This window comes from Postia placenta (assembly GCF_002117355.1).
Source record: "Postia placenta MAD-698-R-SB12 unplaced genomic scaffold POSPLAscaffold_1, whole genome shotgun sequence".
Lineage (NCBI taxonomy): Eukaryota > Fungi > Basidiomycota > Agaricomycetes > Polyporales > Adustoporiaceae > Rhodonia > Rhodonia placenta.
The window spans coordinates 2,509,845-2,528,079 of NW_020169832.1; the positions used below are offsets into that span (position 1 = coordinate 2,509,845).

Here is an 18,235-nt window from a genome sequence, read left to right on the forward strand (position 1 = left end):
TCTTTGTGGTACATCTATCGACCGATACCCCGCTGCGTGAAGTCGCTCGCCACTTGGACGAGATAGAACATCTCGTATACGTCACTACGTAAAATGCCTCCCAAGCGCAAGTCGAACGCTATCGAGGCGGACGCGTCTGCCGGGGAAGACGCAGAGCAGGTGGTAAAAAAGCCACGAGTCTCTGACGCGCCAGAGGCATCTGGTTCGAAGGACAAAAAGGCCAAACAGGCCGCCGAACCCAAGGACTGGCATGATATTGTTCTGGAAGGCGAAGGAGAGGTATGTCCGTACTTCTGTGCGCGCACACACAATAATTTTGGAACATGTCTACGTACGCAAAGGATGGTGGAGTGTCTGTCTAGTGAGTGTAACCTTCTTGAAGCATTTCGCGATGTCTCAATGTCATGATAGCGATGACTGCAACGATATTCGGCGGAAGATCCGCCTGCTGCAAAAGCAGCCAAACTGGAAGGTAGGGCGAGGTATCCAGATACGACAACAGGAATAACGCGACTTTCCACAGGTCACGGCATGGCTGAAAGAGATCGGGAACATCAATAGCAACTCATTCCAGCGTTTCAGTACGCCAGGCATAATCAGTCTGAGCAGTTATTGACATATCTGCCCCAGTGAAGGCCACAGGACCGACAGGAGGTGCTTCGAACGGCACATACTATGCCGCGTACGTTTTATGATTGTTAAGTACATCGTGGTACTCATTGGTTCCAATGCAGCTACGTCTACTTTGAAAAAGTCAGGATTGCCGAAGGGAAGAAGAAGACGGCGAAGCGCGAACGCAGTGAGGCGGAGCATCGAGAAGGCCTTCCGTTGCAGGACCGCCGAGGAGTGTGGGTGTACACAGGCCCGTGAGTGACGTTGATGCGGTCACTACCTACCTTTAGATTGCATAATGTAGGCACCGCGATGTAGCTGCCTGCTTGATAGTACCGTACTAGGCACTTGTTAATCTGACACGGAGTGATCCTGTCTCCATGCTTCGATCCATTGTACGACGCGCGAGACATTTGATTCTAGGTCGTCTGTGCCTTCGCTCTTCAGCTCGACGACAATTTCTGGCGCATAGGACGATCTTGCTTCGTCAAGGACAACCTCCATGATCTCGGCTTCGTTGTTTTCCTGGATCTTTTTGAGCGGGTAATTTCTGCGTGACAGACGCCTGTCAATCGTGAGTTGGGACACTGGCGTTCGGGCAGACCTTTTCTCCAAGCGGTCCCATAATTTCGTGTGATCGCAGCGGAGTACGACGACGAGATCGGCCCATCGTTCAGGGAAAATGTCGACCGTGTGCCAATCCAAGATGACCCCGCCGGCGGAGACGAGGGGTTCTAGCTCGTCGAGCAGCTGACGTGAGATCGCACCGATGTGAGCGGGAAATGATGCTAAGGGTCATGGCAGAGGGCGGAGGCGTACCTTGTCCTCGTCAACGGTATAGCTCTGCCACTCCTCGTCGTACTCTTCGTAGAGGGCCTTGTCCTTGATGAGGTCTCCTACATTGATGTGGCGTAGGGGCAGGGGGGACTCTTCGACGAGGAGTTGTGCGTGGGTTGTCTTGCCCGTTCCGGGAGTGCCGGTAATGAGGATGACGGGGGCGTGTTTGGACGTGGACGACGGCATCTGGAGCTAAGCGGAGGGGTAAGCGGAAGGGCATGCAGGGAGGAAAAGTGCCGGAAGAGGCCGAGGCCGATCGCGGGTATGATTGATCGCGGGTGCCTGTATTACGGGTGGACTCTCTTACTGCAATGGGCGAGGAGAGCATCGATTTGGATGCAGCGGCTGGGACGAACATCGCAGGCAGAATGGCAGGCTCTCTCGCACGCGGTCGACCACGAAGCATCGTCGATGGGGCAGGTCGTGTCCATTAAACCGGCTTGGGACTAGTTCGGGCAGTTCGCGTGGTCGTCGATATATAAGGCTTTATGGCAGTCGACTGCTCCGGGTCTGCTCCTGACAATTGAGTTGCCCCGGAAGCCGTCACTCTTGCTCGAGGCGAACATCCCCCCCGGACGTCTCATCAATTTCCCCCGTCCCCTGGCCTCTCCTCTCCGCCTCCTTGCCAAATGCCACCACCCTCCTGAGCCCCCTCGCCCTCTCCCTCGGCCCCGCCACCCTCATGGCATCATCCTCGTCTATCATCCCCCCATCGGCCCTTTCCTATGCGTCCCCGACCCTCGTCCCGGCTTCGACATGGGCGCCCATCACCATTACCTCTGCTCAGGTCGTTCCGCTTGTGACCCAGGCTGTAGCATCAGCCGCCGCTGACGTCGTCATCAGACTCCAGGCAGACGTCTCGATATCTCATTATCGCGACTACTATGATGGTCCGGTCGAATCGTTTCAGCCCAAGTACTATGCTCTCGACGACGGCACGCTGCTTTCCGATCGATATGTCAGGGGTCAGAGACTGGCGAGAGTATGGCTTTGCATTGCGGGCGCCCTGTGCATCTTTTTCCTGCGGAATACATGGCTAGCACTATCCTACATTCGCAGGAGCAGAGTCAAAGACAAGACCCTCTTCTACCTGCTCCTTCTCAGCCAAGTCTTGGGTTTGTTGGCTGCCATTACTACGACCGTTGGGGACCTCGATATGTCCGCCAATTGTAACACGTGCGCTCCGTTCCCCTATTCACCAGTTGCGCATCGTTCATGCGTGTCAACAGAGTTGGGGCGGCTAAGAAGGTCTTCTCCAAGTTTTCCTGTGACACCATGGTGAGCGGTAGGTTCTATCGTGATCGCTCCCAAGACTTACCAACAGCGCTCCAGATCACCGGAATCCTTGGCATGAAGGCCTACCGTTGTCTGAGCAACTCCCGCATCATTCTTGCGTTCTTAATATCCGTGGCCGCTGTCATGGTTGTGCTCTTGGGACTCGAACTGTCCACATTTGAGGGATCAAGGACCATTTATGGTGAGCCTTTGACGTCAGTCCCTGAGATCTATCGGCGGATCTTGACCGAGCCCGACTCACAGGTAACTGTGCACACATTGAGAATACACGCATGCTGTTTGCAATTATCATAACCGTATATGTCGAGACTGCCATTCTCTGTGGCTGCTGTGAGTGCCCAGCACGGTTGACTTACTCAAAGCGTCCGCTATTGCTCATCGAGATGCAGTTCTCCTTGCCATCTGGAGGACATACCGCACGCAGAATGTCGCCCGCGTGACTATCAGGACTCCAGAGGAAAACAACACTCGCACCTGGGAGATCCTTACGAAGGAGGACGACGGCCTTAACTCTCGCCGGGGGTGGTGGGATTATGTGCCTGAGGTGCAGTCATATCCTGCTGAGCACACAACCTTACCCGGTATCATCAAAAGGCTTGGTGAGAGGCTGCATCGAGCCTGGAGTAGAGAAGAATACCCACCCAGTATCGCTTATCAGCGGAAGCCTTCCTTGCCTGGGGAGCTTCCCATCCCTCAACCTCCCCGCCCGCATGTTCAGATGATGAATGGCAGGTACCCTTCCCAACCGTCCAGGACCAATCCGCAAAAGCACCCTGGGGCGTGTCGTTGTCGCCCTATGTCGCGTTCACTCGGTTCATTGCGAAGTTGGATTATGCACTTTTCCCGTCTGGAGTTGCGCAAGATGTTGAGAAACGAGGTAGGGCTACTCTTCACAGTCTAATCAAGGGGCTTATCGGGTCTGTCAGCTTCTCTACACCACACTCCTTGCCGTTTTGTTTCTGACAGTCGCATTGCTGATGTTGATTGGGGCGCACAAGCAGATCCTGCTCGGTGTGGAAGGATGGATCATTCTCGATTGTATGTGGTTCTGTAGTGCTCATTGATGACTCTTGACGTTTCGCTATACAGGGATCTTTGTGACGCTTTTCACCATGCATAGCTTTGAGCGAGTGGTCCATCGTCACGAACTCGAAGCGGTCCTCCAACACCCAGCCGCATGGGACAGGATCCTGCACAGCGAGACCGATCATGCAAAAGTCTTCTTCGAGAAACGCTCGCGACGCTCAAAATCGCCCAAAGTCCGCACGGGGTCTGCGCTGCGCCCCCGGCATCGAGAAGAGCCTTCTGACGATTTTGACGCGAGCATGCACACGGCCTTCGACCCTTCCGCGGACACATCCATGTCTCCATTCACGATTGCGCCACGGCTGAGCGCGCACTCTCCCTATAAGGGATCACCCTCGTCTTCCCTACCGTCGTTCCACGTGCATTCCCCGTCCCCATTCGGTAGCCGCCCATACTCTTGGGATTCCGCCGTCTCCCTCCCGCCTCCATCCATCCGCGAGGAAGCCATCCCGCCAGACCAGATGCGCCCGTCGACAGCTCCTGCAGACGCACGGACACGCTGCGACGAGCGCGCGTTCACCTTTGGCGAGCCTCTTCACGTACGAACATACGATATCGAGCCCGCACATCATTTGGATAGTACACATAGTAGTCCTAGTAGTAGTAGTTAGCTTACGCACGCTCTGTCGCTTTGTGTACCTCGTTCTCTGATTCACGCATATGTGTACTATACCTGCAATTTGCTGCTTCGATGGCACGGCTGTATGTATTTCTCCACGATGACCCCGCTATTGACACTGCATACAATCATAGAATACTCGATGCATTTTATTGGCGCGTTGGGGTACATGATACTTTACTGCAAGATTTGTTTAGCTCACGTACTCAGCGGCGCTCGATCGTAATAAGCATTCCGCAATCCGATCACCGCGTATACGTACAGCAGAAGGGCGACTGTCTATAAGCTCAGACCAATCCCAGCGGGCGCGGATTGAGGTCTTGGACACACGCAAACGTATTTCCCGGAACTCGCATCTGGAATTGTCTGATAACATGCGACGAAGATGCACCCTCTCTTCTCAGCGCCAGAAATCATAACCAATATATGCTCGTATCTCCACTCTCATCGAGATGGCAACAGCCTCATTGCATTCTCTCGGACATGCAAGGCAGTTTATGGACCGTCCATGGACGTCGTATGGGATTCTCTCATCACGCCGGGACCCCTGATGCACACCTTTCCACCGGATTCGTGGACAACCGAAACTCGCGTCACGCGCGCGGAGGGCGAGTTCATAGTTGCGGTACACTCAGCTCCTTGACAAGGGGTGAACATCATCTCATTTCGTCTGCTTCCAGTCATTTGTGCGGCCGCTGGTCCCTGACGACTTTGCTCGCTTTCTGCTGTACGCGCCTCGCGTCAAATCCCTCGGAGGGCATGGGAGGAATGTGTGTCTCGGGCAGTCCTCCAAATTGAGGCTTGCTGAAGCCGCATTGCACATTCTGGAAGTCGCCAAACCCCCAGGCCCGCCGCTCCCTAATCTGCACAGTCTGGAATACGATGGTTTGTTCCTGGATATCGGGGGTATCGCTGTTCCGGCAATGCGCATCTTCTTCGGGCCTCGCTTGATGTCCGTCAAATTATGGGCCCACGCGAAGCGGCATGAGGATGCCAGTATCCAAATGCTCAAGGAGTTGGCGGAGAAATCCCCACAGATTGAGCAGGCCAGTTTCATGTTCTTCGCAGACTGTCCCAGGGTGTCCGCTGTGCTACCAGACGTCATAGGCAAGCTACACTACCTCACGACGTTCGAGACCCACTTGGTGGTTCCGCACGACGCGTTGCTTTTGCTCGCCGCTTTGCCAAACCTCCGGAAGATGGGCGTAGTCCTGCGCAAGAGTGATGAACTGGTCAAGGTACTCGAGGCGTATTGCAGTAATACGGTCCACGGCAGCCCGTTCTGTGCACTGGAAGAGGTCGAGTTATATGCAAGGCGGCTTCCTACCATCACGGCTTTCCTTCCGTACATCAGCTCCCATAAGCTGACACATATGCGTGCATTTCCCGACCGAGCCCCGCTTGTGCCCTACGCCAAAGACTTCTTTCATTCGCTTACGACACATCATATGCGAGAGACTCTTCACTCCCTCGCACTCGAGGCATGGATCAGCATCGAGGATCTGGAGCCGTACTTGCTTACGCGCGAAACACTGGAACCTCTGCTGCAGCTGAATTTGACGGTGCTACATTCCGACGGTTGCCCGATCGACGTAGACAACGACATGCTCGCCGCAATGGCGCAAGCGTGGCCGAATCTGGAGCGCATAGATCTCGAGAGCTTCCGCGGGTCGAGCATATCGCCGCCGAAGGCGACTCTGCTAGGTCTCATACCCTTGCTTCAGCATTGTCCCCGCCTCAAGACGGTTGGGGTGGTCATGGACGCTGAGCATCTAACAGCGGAAGTCTTACTGGCAGTACCACCCAGCGATCTCGCAGAAGACTCGCGCGTCAAGTATCTTAAGGTGGGGAACTCTAAAATCTCGGACCCAACATTTGTCGCGACCTTCCTGTCTTCGCTACTTCCGAATCTGGAAGACATCAGGACAGCGTGGCCGGATCGACGCTACCATGAGGACGTCAAAGAGGAGGACATGGAGCAGTGGCACAGATGGACGCAGTGTCTGTTCATGGCGCGAGAGCTTGTCAAAATACGCAAGCAAGAGCGCAGGTGGTATCTTACTACGAAGACGATTGCCGAGCATTGAAATGTGGTGTGGCCGGTAGGATTATGCTTTTGGGAGACAGTTCATTAAACTCACACATATTTCTGTCTGTCGGTATATGTAATTGGGTTCCGACAGCATGTTTTCTGGGTAGCTTATAACTCTAGACCTTTCTGATTCTTCTCAGTCATCTGGCTGGTCAACTCATTTACTTCGCTTCCGCAATGTGGGGTGCGACTCGTGCGCAGTGTCCACGTGGGTTTGAAGATGTCGTAGTATGTTAGCATCCCATACCATAGGATTTAAGAAGCGAACATGGTCAGCCAATGACCGTGAATGCGAAGTCTTGCACTAGCGGCGCCACAGGCGCAAAGTTGGTAGATCGAGATTGTGATGGGATCTTCAGTCCACGATCGGGGCTTTTCCACGGTGCATATTCACTTCTGCTTGTTTGAGCCTGAGCTGAACATTACACTCACCATGCATGAGGAGGACCGGCTCGTCAGCGTGCTACCTATTCGTTATTCAAACTCCCTAGTGCCAAACATTCACATCCACCAGTTTCCACTGCTTACACGCCCACTACAAGTGCCTCCTTCAGCTGCAGCGAGTGGAAAGCGCATCCGGGCCCGCCTGAAGTCCGGCGTACGACGCCTGGAAGTGCATGTTCCTGTCGATACGCGGCCAGAGGTGTGGAACGGCGAGCGCTCGCACGAACTTGGAAAGGCACGAGAAGAGGATGACAAAGAAAAGAACCAAGAGCTACCAAATGTGAAGCAGCGTGAAGGCGAGGAGCCCAGACTGCAAGAGGTGCGTATGCGTAGCGAACAACTTTCGCAGATGGGGAGTTATGTGCTGGGTATTGTCCGGGATGGTAACTTTCAGACGTATCTACTACGAACCCGCCTGATGGACGGTATACCATAGGGCAGCTGCATTTGCACCCAATAAACGAGACACATCAGTTGCGACCTACCCTGACCTACATGGACGTCCTGTCTCGCAAGAGTAGACGTAGTCGCGCAGGGAATGGTTCAGACGACGACTCTGATGATGGACCACCTCCGGATCCCGACGAACCAGCCCCAGCCCCAGCCCCGAAAAAGGAGAAGAAGCCTGCAGGCGACGTCAAAGAAGTCCAGGTTGCAGTGCGGAAAACGGGCGAACAGGGGGTGCAATTCCAGGGAGGGTTAACCGCTGTGCGGAGGGAAATGCTTATGATGATACACGCTGAGGAGGACGAGAAGTGGGTCGACTACGAGTATTGTGATGGCGAGGTATGTTCTGGGACACTCATACTGCTCGCGACTGACGATATTGGTAGGCTGCCGAGTCGAATGATGCTTTCGAGGCCGTTTTCTCCCGCAGTAACGAACAATTAGAATGTAAAACAGATATTACCAGCATTCTAAAAGATATCCGAGGTCTCTAATACTGTTGCTTGCGTGCCAAACCGTTCGGGAAACGTAAGCGGTGAGTACCAATATCCCACTCGCCAATGCGATGAAAGCTTGTGAGCAGTGTAGTAAGTAATAATTTGCGTATTTGATGCGGCTCTCGATCAAGCTGGGTGTCTGTTTGACGTCTAATGCCGAATTTGCTCTAATTCTGAATACGACCAAGTTGGACCGATCACGTGTGCGATGTGCTCTTCGCATTCGGCGGTGTGAGGTGCGTTCCACACCAGCTTTTGTCTTTAACAAGTCTCGTATCGCAGCATGGACACGTACGCCGATAGTGATACGGAATCCGAGTCTCAGATTTCGGTATCCGCTTGGGACGTTACTGAATACACGCATATATCCACTGCTTTGGCAGGCTCCACTCGAGAAGATGGTGGTGAAGACGTCCCATCGCCCGCTGAAGCGATCCATCTCGTGGCAGAGGAATTGCGATCATTAGATCTGTCGGCTATTGAAAATGTATGTCCATTTAATAGTCCCAAACGTATGACAATCCGCTCATGATTACGGGTCCATAGGACGTCTCTTCGCACGATGTTGTTGCCCGTGCGGCGACCGCAATCTTGGACTTCCTAGACAATATATCCGCTCAACAGTTAATCAGCAGAACAGAGGTTTATGCCGCCATGCGCGTTCTATGTGAGCTTTTTGTATCAACAGCGCACCGTATCCAGACTAATTCTTCACACATCATAGTAGAGGAGTCCTTCATGTCACTGTTGTTCACATATAGGCAAATCCTCCACAGTATTGCTGCGAAAGACGTGCCGAATGGGACGATTATTCCTACGACAGTGTGCTGGGTTGACCTCTTGCTATCGAAGCTGGGCGATATAATAGTCTCCATTGCCCGGGGCTCCTCGACTCTTATGTCATCGGCCACAGCCTTCTCCTCTCTAGAGAAGCAGAGAGAGTCCGATGCCCTCCGCGTTGCTACCCAGCTCCCAGGCAAGTCATATGTACTCGGCATTATGGTCACCGTTCAACTGTTCTGCTTTGAAGGCAAATGGATGGACGTACATTGTGTGCTGTCCACCCAACAAGCATCCCCTGCCGTCCAACGTTTGGCTCTGCAGCTCATCTTCGGCGTATACGTCATGGGGCCGCAAATCGGATGTGTACTGTGTGTGGGGTAAGGCTATGTTATTTTGGCTTAATCTATAAATTTCGACATTGTCAGATCACCCCATGCGGATGTTCTACGCACCATGAAGGCCCACATCGAGCGTCAAACCAGCGCTGACGATGTGTTTGATATGGAGCAAAGCGCACACGTGAGGAATTCTTATGCCCTTACCTTGTGTATATTCGCGGTGAGAACACATTGTTATTCTTATTGAGGAAGATCTTATGACGGCGTGAAATAAAGGCGCTGGACTCGTCTCAAGATCACGATGACATAGGCTTGTATCGACCTCACACTCAGTCTAAGTTACTTCGCCTCATCGCAGCCGTCATGCGCCCACCGGAGACTCTCTCATCTGGATTGCATATCGTAACTCCAGATTCGACCATCGATTCCGCTCAAGCCATTTTTCTACGATGGGGTCCAACAATCACATGGTGCTGGACGACTTGGCACGACCCACGTATTATGGATGCTGAGGTGATAGACTATGTGGTCAGCAAATGTTTGCGCTTGATACCTGGAGACTTCCTCACGTTGCGATGTGCGAAGACTGCTAGCTGGTTGCATCAGATCCCAGATGATCGTAATGCGGACGAGTTTGTCATTGAGGCTGCGGACCCCCGGCGTTGGGATGAGACCCTCATCTTCACAATAGCGCGTATTCCCCTGGCCGCGGCCATTGCAATCACAGTTAGTCTCCCCCTATTATCGACCATATATGCGCTGATGTCGGCATATTCTAGCGATTGATCCATCACATCATGTCTGCCCTGACCGCAGCGACAAGCGCAACTCCGTGTGTCGGATTGCAGGACATCACACTTAAGGCCTGCTGGGCAGCGACACAACTGTTGCATGCTTTCGAGAACAACTCGGAGGAGCACGACGTGGTCACCAGTCTGTCTGATAGCTTATGCAGACTTTTCATCATCATGCGCCAAGATGAAGTTGATTTCATAGGTGAGTGATGTATCAATATATCTGTATTTGGTAGTCAACGGTCGCAGTCAGAGACCTTGTCATCGAGGGTATATCATTCATTCGCGCCGATATTCTACGACAGGTCATGAAGGACGTTTTGTCCGACACGAGGCTCAAGTTCGCGGAGATATGGGAAGAGAGTAAGGGCTCAGGAGGTCTCACTTATACCTTGTTGTTAACCATCTGTGGCAGATCTGTCGGCTATCAGTCTGTAAGATGGGTAGGGCATATTCACTCACGTCAACGCTGACACAATCCTCTCAGAGCCCTGAACCGGGACCAACGTGATCTTGATCCACAAGCTGCGTTCTATCACGCGAGACATATTCTCCAATTTGTCACGATGATGTTCAAGAGCAACATAAGAAGTTGTTTCGCTACCCATACGACAATGTCATTCCTGCAGACTGTCGTGGATTGGCTCAATCATGAAGCTTCAGATTCACTTGGTTCGCGCACCCTTGGTGATTCGTTACTTGTAACTTTGGCTACGTATGAGATATCCGATCTGTCATCGGATGACACTGTCTGGGACGACAGCGCCATCTGGCAGATTGCGACTGCACGTAGTTCCATGAACCTGGCGACGGCTGGTAAGCAGACATTGCTGTCTCGAATTGGAAAGAGACTCATGTATTACTAGCTGCATTTGCTACATATCTATCTGTCAGCATTCGGAGACAGACTTGTGACGATCTTATGCATGCCGAGGCATACAACTACTTGCGCGACGTGCTTCTTTTAGTTCTGAAACACCAGTTCCTTGCTGCTGAAGAGTCGATCGCCGTGCTTGTGTGTCCAGTGCTATGCCACGCCATCTCATGTCTTCTTGTGTACAGCCGCCATGCTACAGGTGAGCTTGACACTGCTTCACTTGACACAAGTTCTAATGAGTTCCTCCAGTACACTTCATGTTACACTCACCGTGGACTATGAACCTCTGTCTCGAACTGCGGGCATTACTAGAAGCAGATAATGCTAGTTGCAACCCATATATCTCTTGTCTGAAGCATGCATCGCAGGCATATTGTATGACATTATTGCAGAAGGTAGGTTGACTTGCCAATCTTGCTCCTTGTCATGCAAGAACTCTCCGACTTGGACAGATTACGAGGGGACTCTGCTCGGAGCTGCAGGAAGATGACTTGGTACGTTAGCAGCCTTACTACGTTACCCTTACTCAAATATTCGGAACTATTTCCAGGCACTCGAAGAAAATATCTCGTATCAAATCATTTATGACGGTCTTGCATTCTGGCCACGCCTGGTTTTGACGGCTGGACCAAGATTTTTGTAACTTTGTAGTCTAGTATCGTGGACTGGCAACCACGTACCTCGTACCTTGTTCTACCATATGTTATTATGGGTCCGCATTGTGTCGGAGACAGCCTGCGTCGAACGCGAACGCGAAGCGTGCTTCGCGTGAAGAGACGCATCACTGATACACGTGATCGCGACGGACCTTGGTTCGAGTTGAACCTGCCGTATTCCGCATTCTCGCTGCTTTCGCCGGGCTCGCAGGACTTTGGTCGTTTTCATCCGCCCCCAGACGATATTTATCCAACTTGACACTTCTGTATCACTAGGACATGGGATTCTGTAGGAGGTGTGGTGACATCGTTGTTGGGCCTCGCTGTAAGTGCGGAGGCACAGCAGTTGGTGAGCATTCTGCACGGACGGATGACCTCCCTGATGCTGATGGGTTGCACAAAGCTCCCGTAGTTAAGTGGGACCAGGGAGAGAAGCAATCCCAAGACAGATGGTCTCGGACGTATGTTACCGGAGAGACTAGAGAGAAATCGCCCATTAGGCCGGCAGACCGCAGCGCTGAACCTGCTCCGCATACTGCATCTATACCGCAGGCATCAACAGCCGCATCTACCAGACGATTTCCCCGTCCAACCTCTACTTCCTCCGGATCAGTCACCCTTGGTTCCCGCGTCTCGGCTCATATAGCTTCTACGACTACCTCTCGACCTCCATCTCCACTTAAGTACACCACAAGTTTGCACGACGATTCAGAGCCGTCTACGTCGGCGAATGCGGCCGCAGGCATATTGCCCAACCCCAATGGGTCAGAACTAGCTAAAGTATACGGCTCCATCCTCCAACCCAAGGAAACACTGTCCTCTTACCACTGCGCCCTATGTTCCACGTCGTTCCCGCCGGATGCTACAATATATCCCGATCCAGCGAACTCGTCATCCGAGGGAGGAGCAAATCCGCGGTTTCTATGCCGGTCCTGCTTCACGGAGAATGGTGGATCGAAGGGCCCATGCGCAAGTTGCGGTAGGCCTGTCCTTATTCTTAAGACCGAGGGGGGGTTCGTCGAGAACGGTAGTCGTGTATGGCATAAGAAATGCTTTCGCTGTGATGGGTGTTCCAGGGACATTGGTGATAAACCCATGGTAGACCTGTTGGGTCGACCGAGTTGTGCAGAATGTTTCGAGACCTGTCTGACGAGGTCCACCAAGGAAAGCCCTCATAGGCCGGGCGACTTGGAGAGGAGCAACCTCGGAGGCACAAGGCGTACTGACCGGGAGCGGGAAGGTAGCCCAGCATTGGAGGAACTGGAGCAGAGATTGGGCATTGTTCGGAGTCGCGAAGGTACTCCGGCCAAGGACGATGAGCGGACAGGGAGATCTAACATTGGCACGAAGCACTCGAATTTGACCCCAACAACTAATCGCAGTCCGGCAACACGCTACACGCCTCGAGCAGCAGACGTTAGTCCGATCGCGGAACGTCTTGCAGCTCGTGCGCGGACCGATTCGTTTACACCTTTGACCATCTCTCCTATCACACATGTCACGGGCGATGGTACCTCGACAATTCGTCCCTTGCGTAGGTTTCAGAGTCCAGAATCAGACTCAACGGACGACGATGCGGACAGTCTTTTGGCCTCGCGACACAACCTCAGGTACAGAAGCCCTGAGCCTGCAACGTCAGTATCAGATGGTAGTCCTGTTCCCCGTCGCACATACAATAGGTTCAAGAGTCCCGAGCCCGACCTACACGGCACCAGTCCTGCGTCTAGAATAGGAGGGAGCCCACGTTACGGGAGTCCTGTAGGCTCGAAGCAGCCCACTGAAGAGGCCATCGAAGAGATGAAGCAGAGGTTCCTGAGGCAGGCTTCCCCTGCTCCTGCTTCTAGCTCGGTCAGTGAAGCTGAGAATACAACACCTCGGAGACGCTCAGCTTCTCGCCCTCGCACCAGCAAGCTTCCTGAGGACAGTCCTTTGACATCCAGAGCGTCTGCTCAAGGGCAGGCTGGACAGTCAAGGATACCCCGCTCCTCTGCTTTGCCTTCAGCGAAAACTGATTCTCCTGGTCCAGCGTTTCGAACGTCCGTGCGACATGACGCCCCCACAGAGCCAGACTACACACTGCGCCGTGACCGTACTGGTGACGCCGAAGTAGAGTCCCTTTTGGGTGGACAGGCTCCTATGCCCCTGGAGGACCTCATTGACCTGAGTACAGATGGCTTGGACAACGGCGAGCTCCCTCGCTCGGAGTCGACTGGACCCATGACGGAAATCCCGCTGCAGTCGCACAGTCTCTCTACGCGTTCAGGGCGAGAAGGACTGAATATCAGGACCAGCATATCAGCGTCATCTTTCAACGCAAACTTCGAGCGATCGGTACCATCTACGCCAGACTTAGCGGGTGACCTTTCCGACACGACTTCGAACTCACAATCCAGCGCGCCATCGACACCACCATCCATCAGTCCTCCGAGCAGACGGACTTCAAATGACATATTCCATACTGGTGGCATTTTGAGCCATACTACAGGCGGGAGTGAAGGAGTCCGTCGTAAGATGGAATTGCCGTCTGTCACCCCGACGCCGAAATCGAAGACGCACACACGAACGCTAGGCATGTCGTCCCCAACCCCACTCTCACCAAATGCGCGTTGTACGAAATGCAAGCTTCCTCTTTTCACAACCAAGCACGGAGGGAAGTTTGTTACCGTGCCGGAGGAACCCTCAAGCAGCGGCGTACCGCCCAAGACGTACCACACGTCATGTTTCAGGTGTAAAGTTTGTGACGGCTTATTCGAAGAACGCGAGGGCGGCCATGCAGTCTTTGCAAGAGGGCAAGAAGGCGCATGTCATGTTGAGGTGAGTCGTCCATTTACACGTAGCGGACAGTAAGAATAACATCTCCGGGACGTAGTGCGCTCCGCCGGAGAAGGTTACAGTCTACACCAAGCCTCCTGTAGCTTCGAAGCTCCCGGTTTCATCGACAAAGCCGGCGATGGCGCCGAGAGCGAGCAATAACACTCCATACGCTACGACGCCCTCTTCTAGTCGATACGAGCGCCCTCCTCCGACTGCACCTCCCACAAGTGCCGGTTTTACCTTCCCTCGCTTCGGTGGTTCAACATCCTGTCCTGGTTGCAACAAGGCTGTTGCTGTCATGGAGAGAGGGGTTGTGCAAGGGCCGCAAGGCACAAAGTGGCACGGGACATGCCTTCTATGCGGCGGGAAGGATGCCAAGGGACGGAGGAAAGAAGCAGGCAAGCCTGGCTGCGGCAAGAAATTGGACAGCGCTGCGAAGACGGATATGGACGGGCGGGTTTGGTGCCGGGAGTGTCTGGTAGATATCCATTCATCTACCACTTACAGGATTCCGCATCTGACATTGAACCCGCAGCTTCTATTACCAGCCGAGATGCGCAACTCACCCTCTCCAGTCCGCGGACCACTCGTCGCTTCACATACAGGAGGCCGTGGCATCGCCCCACAGCACACCGGCACGACCACAATAGCGCGCCAATTCACAGGGATTGGAAGCGGTTCGGACGCATCGCTTATGCGACAGCTCACCGGGGGCGGTCTGAGCCCTACGAGACAATTGTCGTCTAGTCCGACGAAACTGCATGATGGCCCGAGACCTGGGCGCACGTATCCCCGGCCCAAATCTGTGATCGGGATGCGTAGTACGAAGAGCGATGGTGAGGGGAGGGGTATGTTCCTAGTGAGGCAACTCACTGGTGGGAATGGAGGATTCAGCGGGAACGACTATGGACTCTGATATCTCTGGTTACGGCTACACGGATTGTTAACGCGCCTGTTCATCGCTTTTGCTTGCACATTGGCCAGAATGGTATGTACACTGCCTTGTCTGTTTACGTCGTATTGGCTATTACAAGCTGTCGTTCTTGCATCTCTGTGATAGTGGTGTATTTATACGCGGTATACCCGCTGCATGTTGCCCGGGTTCTTGCCAATTTGGATGCCCCGTATATGATATTACGAGATCACGCCGGTATACATGACTCTGGGACGAACCAAAGGAATGTAACATGATCTTCTGAGAATGAATTGCTTGAATGGATAGAAGAATGAATCAAATCAAGCACCACCTTGGAGCCAACCCGTGCATGATCTGGCCGCTCTGTCAAATAGGCAAACCGGGAATGCAGCGCCGTTGTCCAACCCTCTACTTACCATTTGTGTCAGACTAGATGCGCGCGCCGTATTTGATGTATAACGTCCGGCGCCGTCGGTAGCCTTATCTGCACCAAATTAGCGGAGGTACATTCACCTACCTGCAGGATCACGTATTTTAGTGGGGATCATGACCTGATCTAAACGTGCGCGGCCCGCGAGGCACACAAGTCCCTGAGCATCGATGCAGACGATACAGAAGACGAGGGCTTCGATGTAATCGCCGCGCGATCAACCCCGCGGCATTATATGCGAGCAATCGAGAAGGAAGGCCATGACAACATAATTTGGCCTGCGTGAGAGAATGCGACGCGGGTGGCCTGAGGCGCGATCGGCCCAGAGTCCAGAGAGCGAGGCTTCCAGCGTAATCACCCGACCAAGAAGGTGGGTGTCATACAAGACTGAATTCGGCCTGCAAATGGGAAAGCGTGTGCGCGGGTTTGAGGCGGTTCGCGGGTTCGATGAATGGGCTGCAGGGAATGGAGAGGTCACCGGGCGATCCAAGAAGAGAGGTGGCGTTGAGCGACGGTCCAGGCGAGCACACCAGAAGAAACCCATTATGGGCAAGATTCCAGCGTCCCGCGATGGTGTGCGCACAAGATGTCTGTGCCATGACCTGCCGTGGATCGGACAGCCTGGAGAATAACCGCAGCCGGCGGGCCCTAGCGGAATCATCTCACGTATCAAATGAGACATGTGCGTTGCATCGGGCCCGAGATACGAACATGGGTTGCAGGGCGCAGCCGGAGGCGATGGGGGTCAGGATGAAAGTGTGTAATTGTAAGCCGGTTGTTGGTTCGCAAGGGCCCGCGGGAGTTGCCGGTGGCGAGGTGTACTTATGTAAATGAACAACCGAGCACGATCGCATTCCGGGCCATTATCTACCACTGCTCCGCGACCGACCCCCACCCTCGATCCCGACGCGTCTTTCATCTTGCTCGCGCCCGTCGCCTCGCCTCAGCCCATACCTCGTATTTCTTGTTGCATGTCGTCGAGTGGTCGGCACGTCCATCGCCGCAGGTCCCATTCCGCGTCGTCCCCCATTCGCGGCGCACACCTATCCGACGATCCGAAATGGCGCCTCGCAGTCAAGAGGGCGCGACCGTGCTCGGACTACACGCGTAGCCCGTCGTACAAACATCTGCCTGGCGCAGATGAGCCGCCAGAGAAGTGGGATGTTGACCAGTGGAGGAGGGGCAAGCGGGCTCGCAGAGACACTGTGAGTGTGCCTCTGTCATCCTTCGTGCCCCTCAGCGTCTTACGCACTGCAAGCAGGCGCGAAGCAGTCTGGAAGAGCAGTATGCTAACCCCTTCGGGGCTACGTTCGGCTCCCTGTTTGTGGAAGAGCGGACGCCCAGCCTTCCGTCGATGCCGGCGCTCCCAAGCACGTCCGCTGCGTTCGATCTATTCCCAGAGCGGACCCGCAGGAAGCCGCGCCGCACCTCGCACGCGTCTCGACTCAACGCGCCGTTTTCCCATGACGATGACTTGATGACGGCCGGGGAGCTCGAACAGATGCGCTCACACGCGTTCGGCGAGTTACAGCGCAGTGTCGCCGAGAATGGCGAGGGCCTCGTCGACCGGATGCGCGAGTGGGAGAACTCGCGCCACCGGAATGACAGAGAGATGCGACGCAGGCAGCGGCGCCGGTCTGTGCAATACGGCTCCTTGGCGGCGGGACGCGCGACTCGGGCATCAGAGGCGGCGGCGGCGGCGGCTGAGAACCACGATGACGACGACGTCGAGATCGTCTCAGGTGACACGGGATCGGCGCCCTTCCATATCCGGCCTCTCTCTCACAAGAAGCGCGCCCTGTCCCTGGACGTCGACATGCCCGCCATCCACCCTGCACTCACCAGCGACCGCTCCTCCTCCCCTCTCTCTGCCTCTGCTGCCCCGTCCACCTGCGCATCTGACGACGAGGGGCACACGGCAACCCTCTTCACGCCCGCCCTCACGCATGCCTACTCAAACTCCACAAACTCCTCCCTCATATCGCTTCCCCTCCCCATCCACCTGCAGCCCCATGACATGTCACCATCTTCCTCACCACCCTTCGTCTTCCCGAACGGCGCTCAGTTAGTCTCCACAGCCGCGCACGTTCCCTCTCCGGCGTCGCGCTCGGAGAAGGCCGTGGCAGCACTCACTCTGGCCATGGCGAACGGCGCATGTGGGCTGAACGACTACTCGGCTCTCCACTTCGCTGAAGGCGCTACCACCACCACCGTCACTAGTCCGCCGATAGACGAGTGCCAAGTCGGCGAACTTTGGCACTGACACCTTCCGAATCCACACCGCGCTACGCAACGGAAACCAAAATATGACTCTTGCATTTCACGCATATCCCCGCACTCCCATACTCGCATCTTGCATGACTCCATCACGACAGCTGTCCCGACCTCACTGTTGCATCATCTCCCATCCAAATCAAACCGTTAACAAATGTGCTATATCCAAGAACCTCCTCCTCGCGGCCGCAGCGAACGTCTGTATACATAAGACACGCCGTACTCTTCTATTTTATCTTACTGCATGCGAAACGTAATCTCGTGTATCCCCAAGGTTTATGTCTTTTATATCTTGACAGTGGTCCTGGTACTTATTTTTATCTGTCTTCTGTCTTGATTGGTAAAATGTTTGGCTACGAACACAGACTATTGGTAATAGTATTGAGATTAAGGGACGAATGGTGTCCTTCATGTATCCTTCCC

The 18,235-nt window shown here is 54.1% G+C and overlaps 6 protein-coding genes across 6 annotated transcripts; 5 read left to right on the forward strand and 1 right to left on the reverse strand.

The window, feature by feature from the left end:
* Positions 1 to 93: 93 nt before the first annotated feature.
* Positions 94 to 870, forward strand: POSPLADRAFT_1051806 (hypothetical protein; the record flags this gene model as incomplete). The annotated part of the gene is made up of 6 exons (XM_024480207.1): positions 94 to 279; positions 342 to 361; positions 412 to 472; positions 524 to 581; positions 631 to 682; positions 735 to 870. 6 exons carry the CDS (start codon positions 94 to 96, stop codon positions 868 to 870), a joined length of 513 nt encoding a protein of 170 aa, XP_024344471.1.
* Positions 656 to 1,834, reverse strand: POSPLADRAFT_1165115 (hypothetical protein). Its single transcript, XM_024487868.1, has 3 exons — positions 1,432 to 1,834; positions 1,217 to 1,362; positions 656 to 1,162 (listed from the first exon to the last, which is right to left on the reverse strand). Exons 1-3 carry the CDS (start codon positions 1,633 to 1,635, stop codon positions 964 to 966), a joined length of 549 nt encoding a protein of 182 aa, XP_024344472.1. The 5' UTR covers positions 1,636 to 1,834; the 3' UTR covers positions 656 to 963.
* A 297-nt stretch (positions 1,835 to 2,131) lies between these two features.
* On the forward strand, positions 2,132 to 4,589 carry POSPLADRAFT_1072487 (hypothetical protein; the record flags this gene model as incomplete). Its single annotated transcript, XM_024482517.1, has 8 exons — positions 2,132 to 2,625; positions 2,679 to 2,727; positions 2,782 to 2,926; positions 2,989 to 3,075; positions 3,135 to 3,344; positions 3,404 to 3,666; positions 3,744 to 3,783; positions 3,835 to 4,589. The coding sequence occupies 8 exons, from the start codon at positions 2,132 to 2,134 to the stop codon at positions 4,440 to 4,442; spliced, it is 1,896 nt and encodes a 631-aa protein (XP_024344473.1). The 3' UTR covers positions 4,443 to 4,589.
* Positions 4,590 to 4,958: 369 nt separating this feature from the next.
* POSPLADRAFT_1051809 (hypothetical protein) lies at positions 4,959 to 6,537 on the forward strand (the record flags this gene model as incomplete). Its single annotated transcript, XM_024480208.1, has 2 exons — positions 4,959 to 5,075; positions 5,131 to 6,537. The coding sequence occupies 2 exons, from the start codon at positions 4,959 to 4,961 to the stop codon at positions 6,535 to 6,537; spliced, it is 1,524 nt and encodes a 507-aa protein (XP_024344474.1).
* A 438-nt stretch (positions 6,538 to 6,975) lies between these two features.
* On the forward strand, positions 6,976 to 7,927 carry POSPLADRAFT_1129908 (hypothetical protein; the record flags this gene model as incomplete). The annotated part of the gene is made up of 3 exons (XM_024483897.1): positions 6,976 to 7,369; positions 7,423 to 7,772; positions 7,820 to 7,927. The coding sequence occupies 3 exons, from the start codon at positions 6,976 to 6,978 to the stop codon at positions 7,925 to 7,927; spliced, it is 852 nt and encodes a 283-aa protein (XP_024344475.1).
* A 1,487-nt stretch (positions 7,928 to 9,414) lies between these two features.
* POSPLADRAFT_1176578 (hypothetical protein) lies at positions 9,415 to 17,994 on the forward strand (the record flags this gene model as incomplete). Its single annotated transcript, XM_024488431.1, has 19 exons — positions 9,415 to 9,777; positions 9,831 to 10,047; positions 10,095 to 10,279; positions 10,475 to 10,661; positions 10,712 to 10,862; positions 11,156 to 11,216; positions 11,273 to 11,361; positions 11,655 to 11,727; positions 11,791 to 11,839; positions 12,091 to 12,391; positions 12,455 to 13,226; positions 13,381 to 13,414; positions 13,441 to 14,192; positions 14,248 to 15,040; positions 15,715 to 15,820; positions 15,906 to 16,113; positions 16,261 to 16,294; positions 16,613 to 16,743; positions 16,779 to 17,994. 19 exons carry the CDS (start codon positions 9,415 to 9,417, stop codon positions 17,799 to 17,801), a joined length of 5,529 nt encoding a protein of 1,842 aa, XP_024344476.1. The 3' UTR covers positions 17,802 to 17,994.
* Positions 17,995 to 18,235: the final 241 nt, after the last annotated feature.

Bases quoted from the DNA above. Each gene is read 5' to 3' on its own strand.
- POSPLADRAFT_1165115 (XM_024487868.1), bottom strand. From the start codon at position 1,635: ATGCCGTCGTCCACGTCCAAACACGCCCCCGTCATCCTCATTACCGGC. The intron at 1,363-1,431 runs GTACGCCTCCGC...ATCTCACGTCAG, and splicing joins ATACCGTTGACGAGGACAAG to CTGCTCGACGAGCTAGAACC. The intron at 1,163-1,216 runs GTCTGCCCGAAC...TCTGTCACGCAG, and splicing joins TGGGACCGCTTGGAGAAAAG to AAATTACCCGCTCAAAAAGA.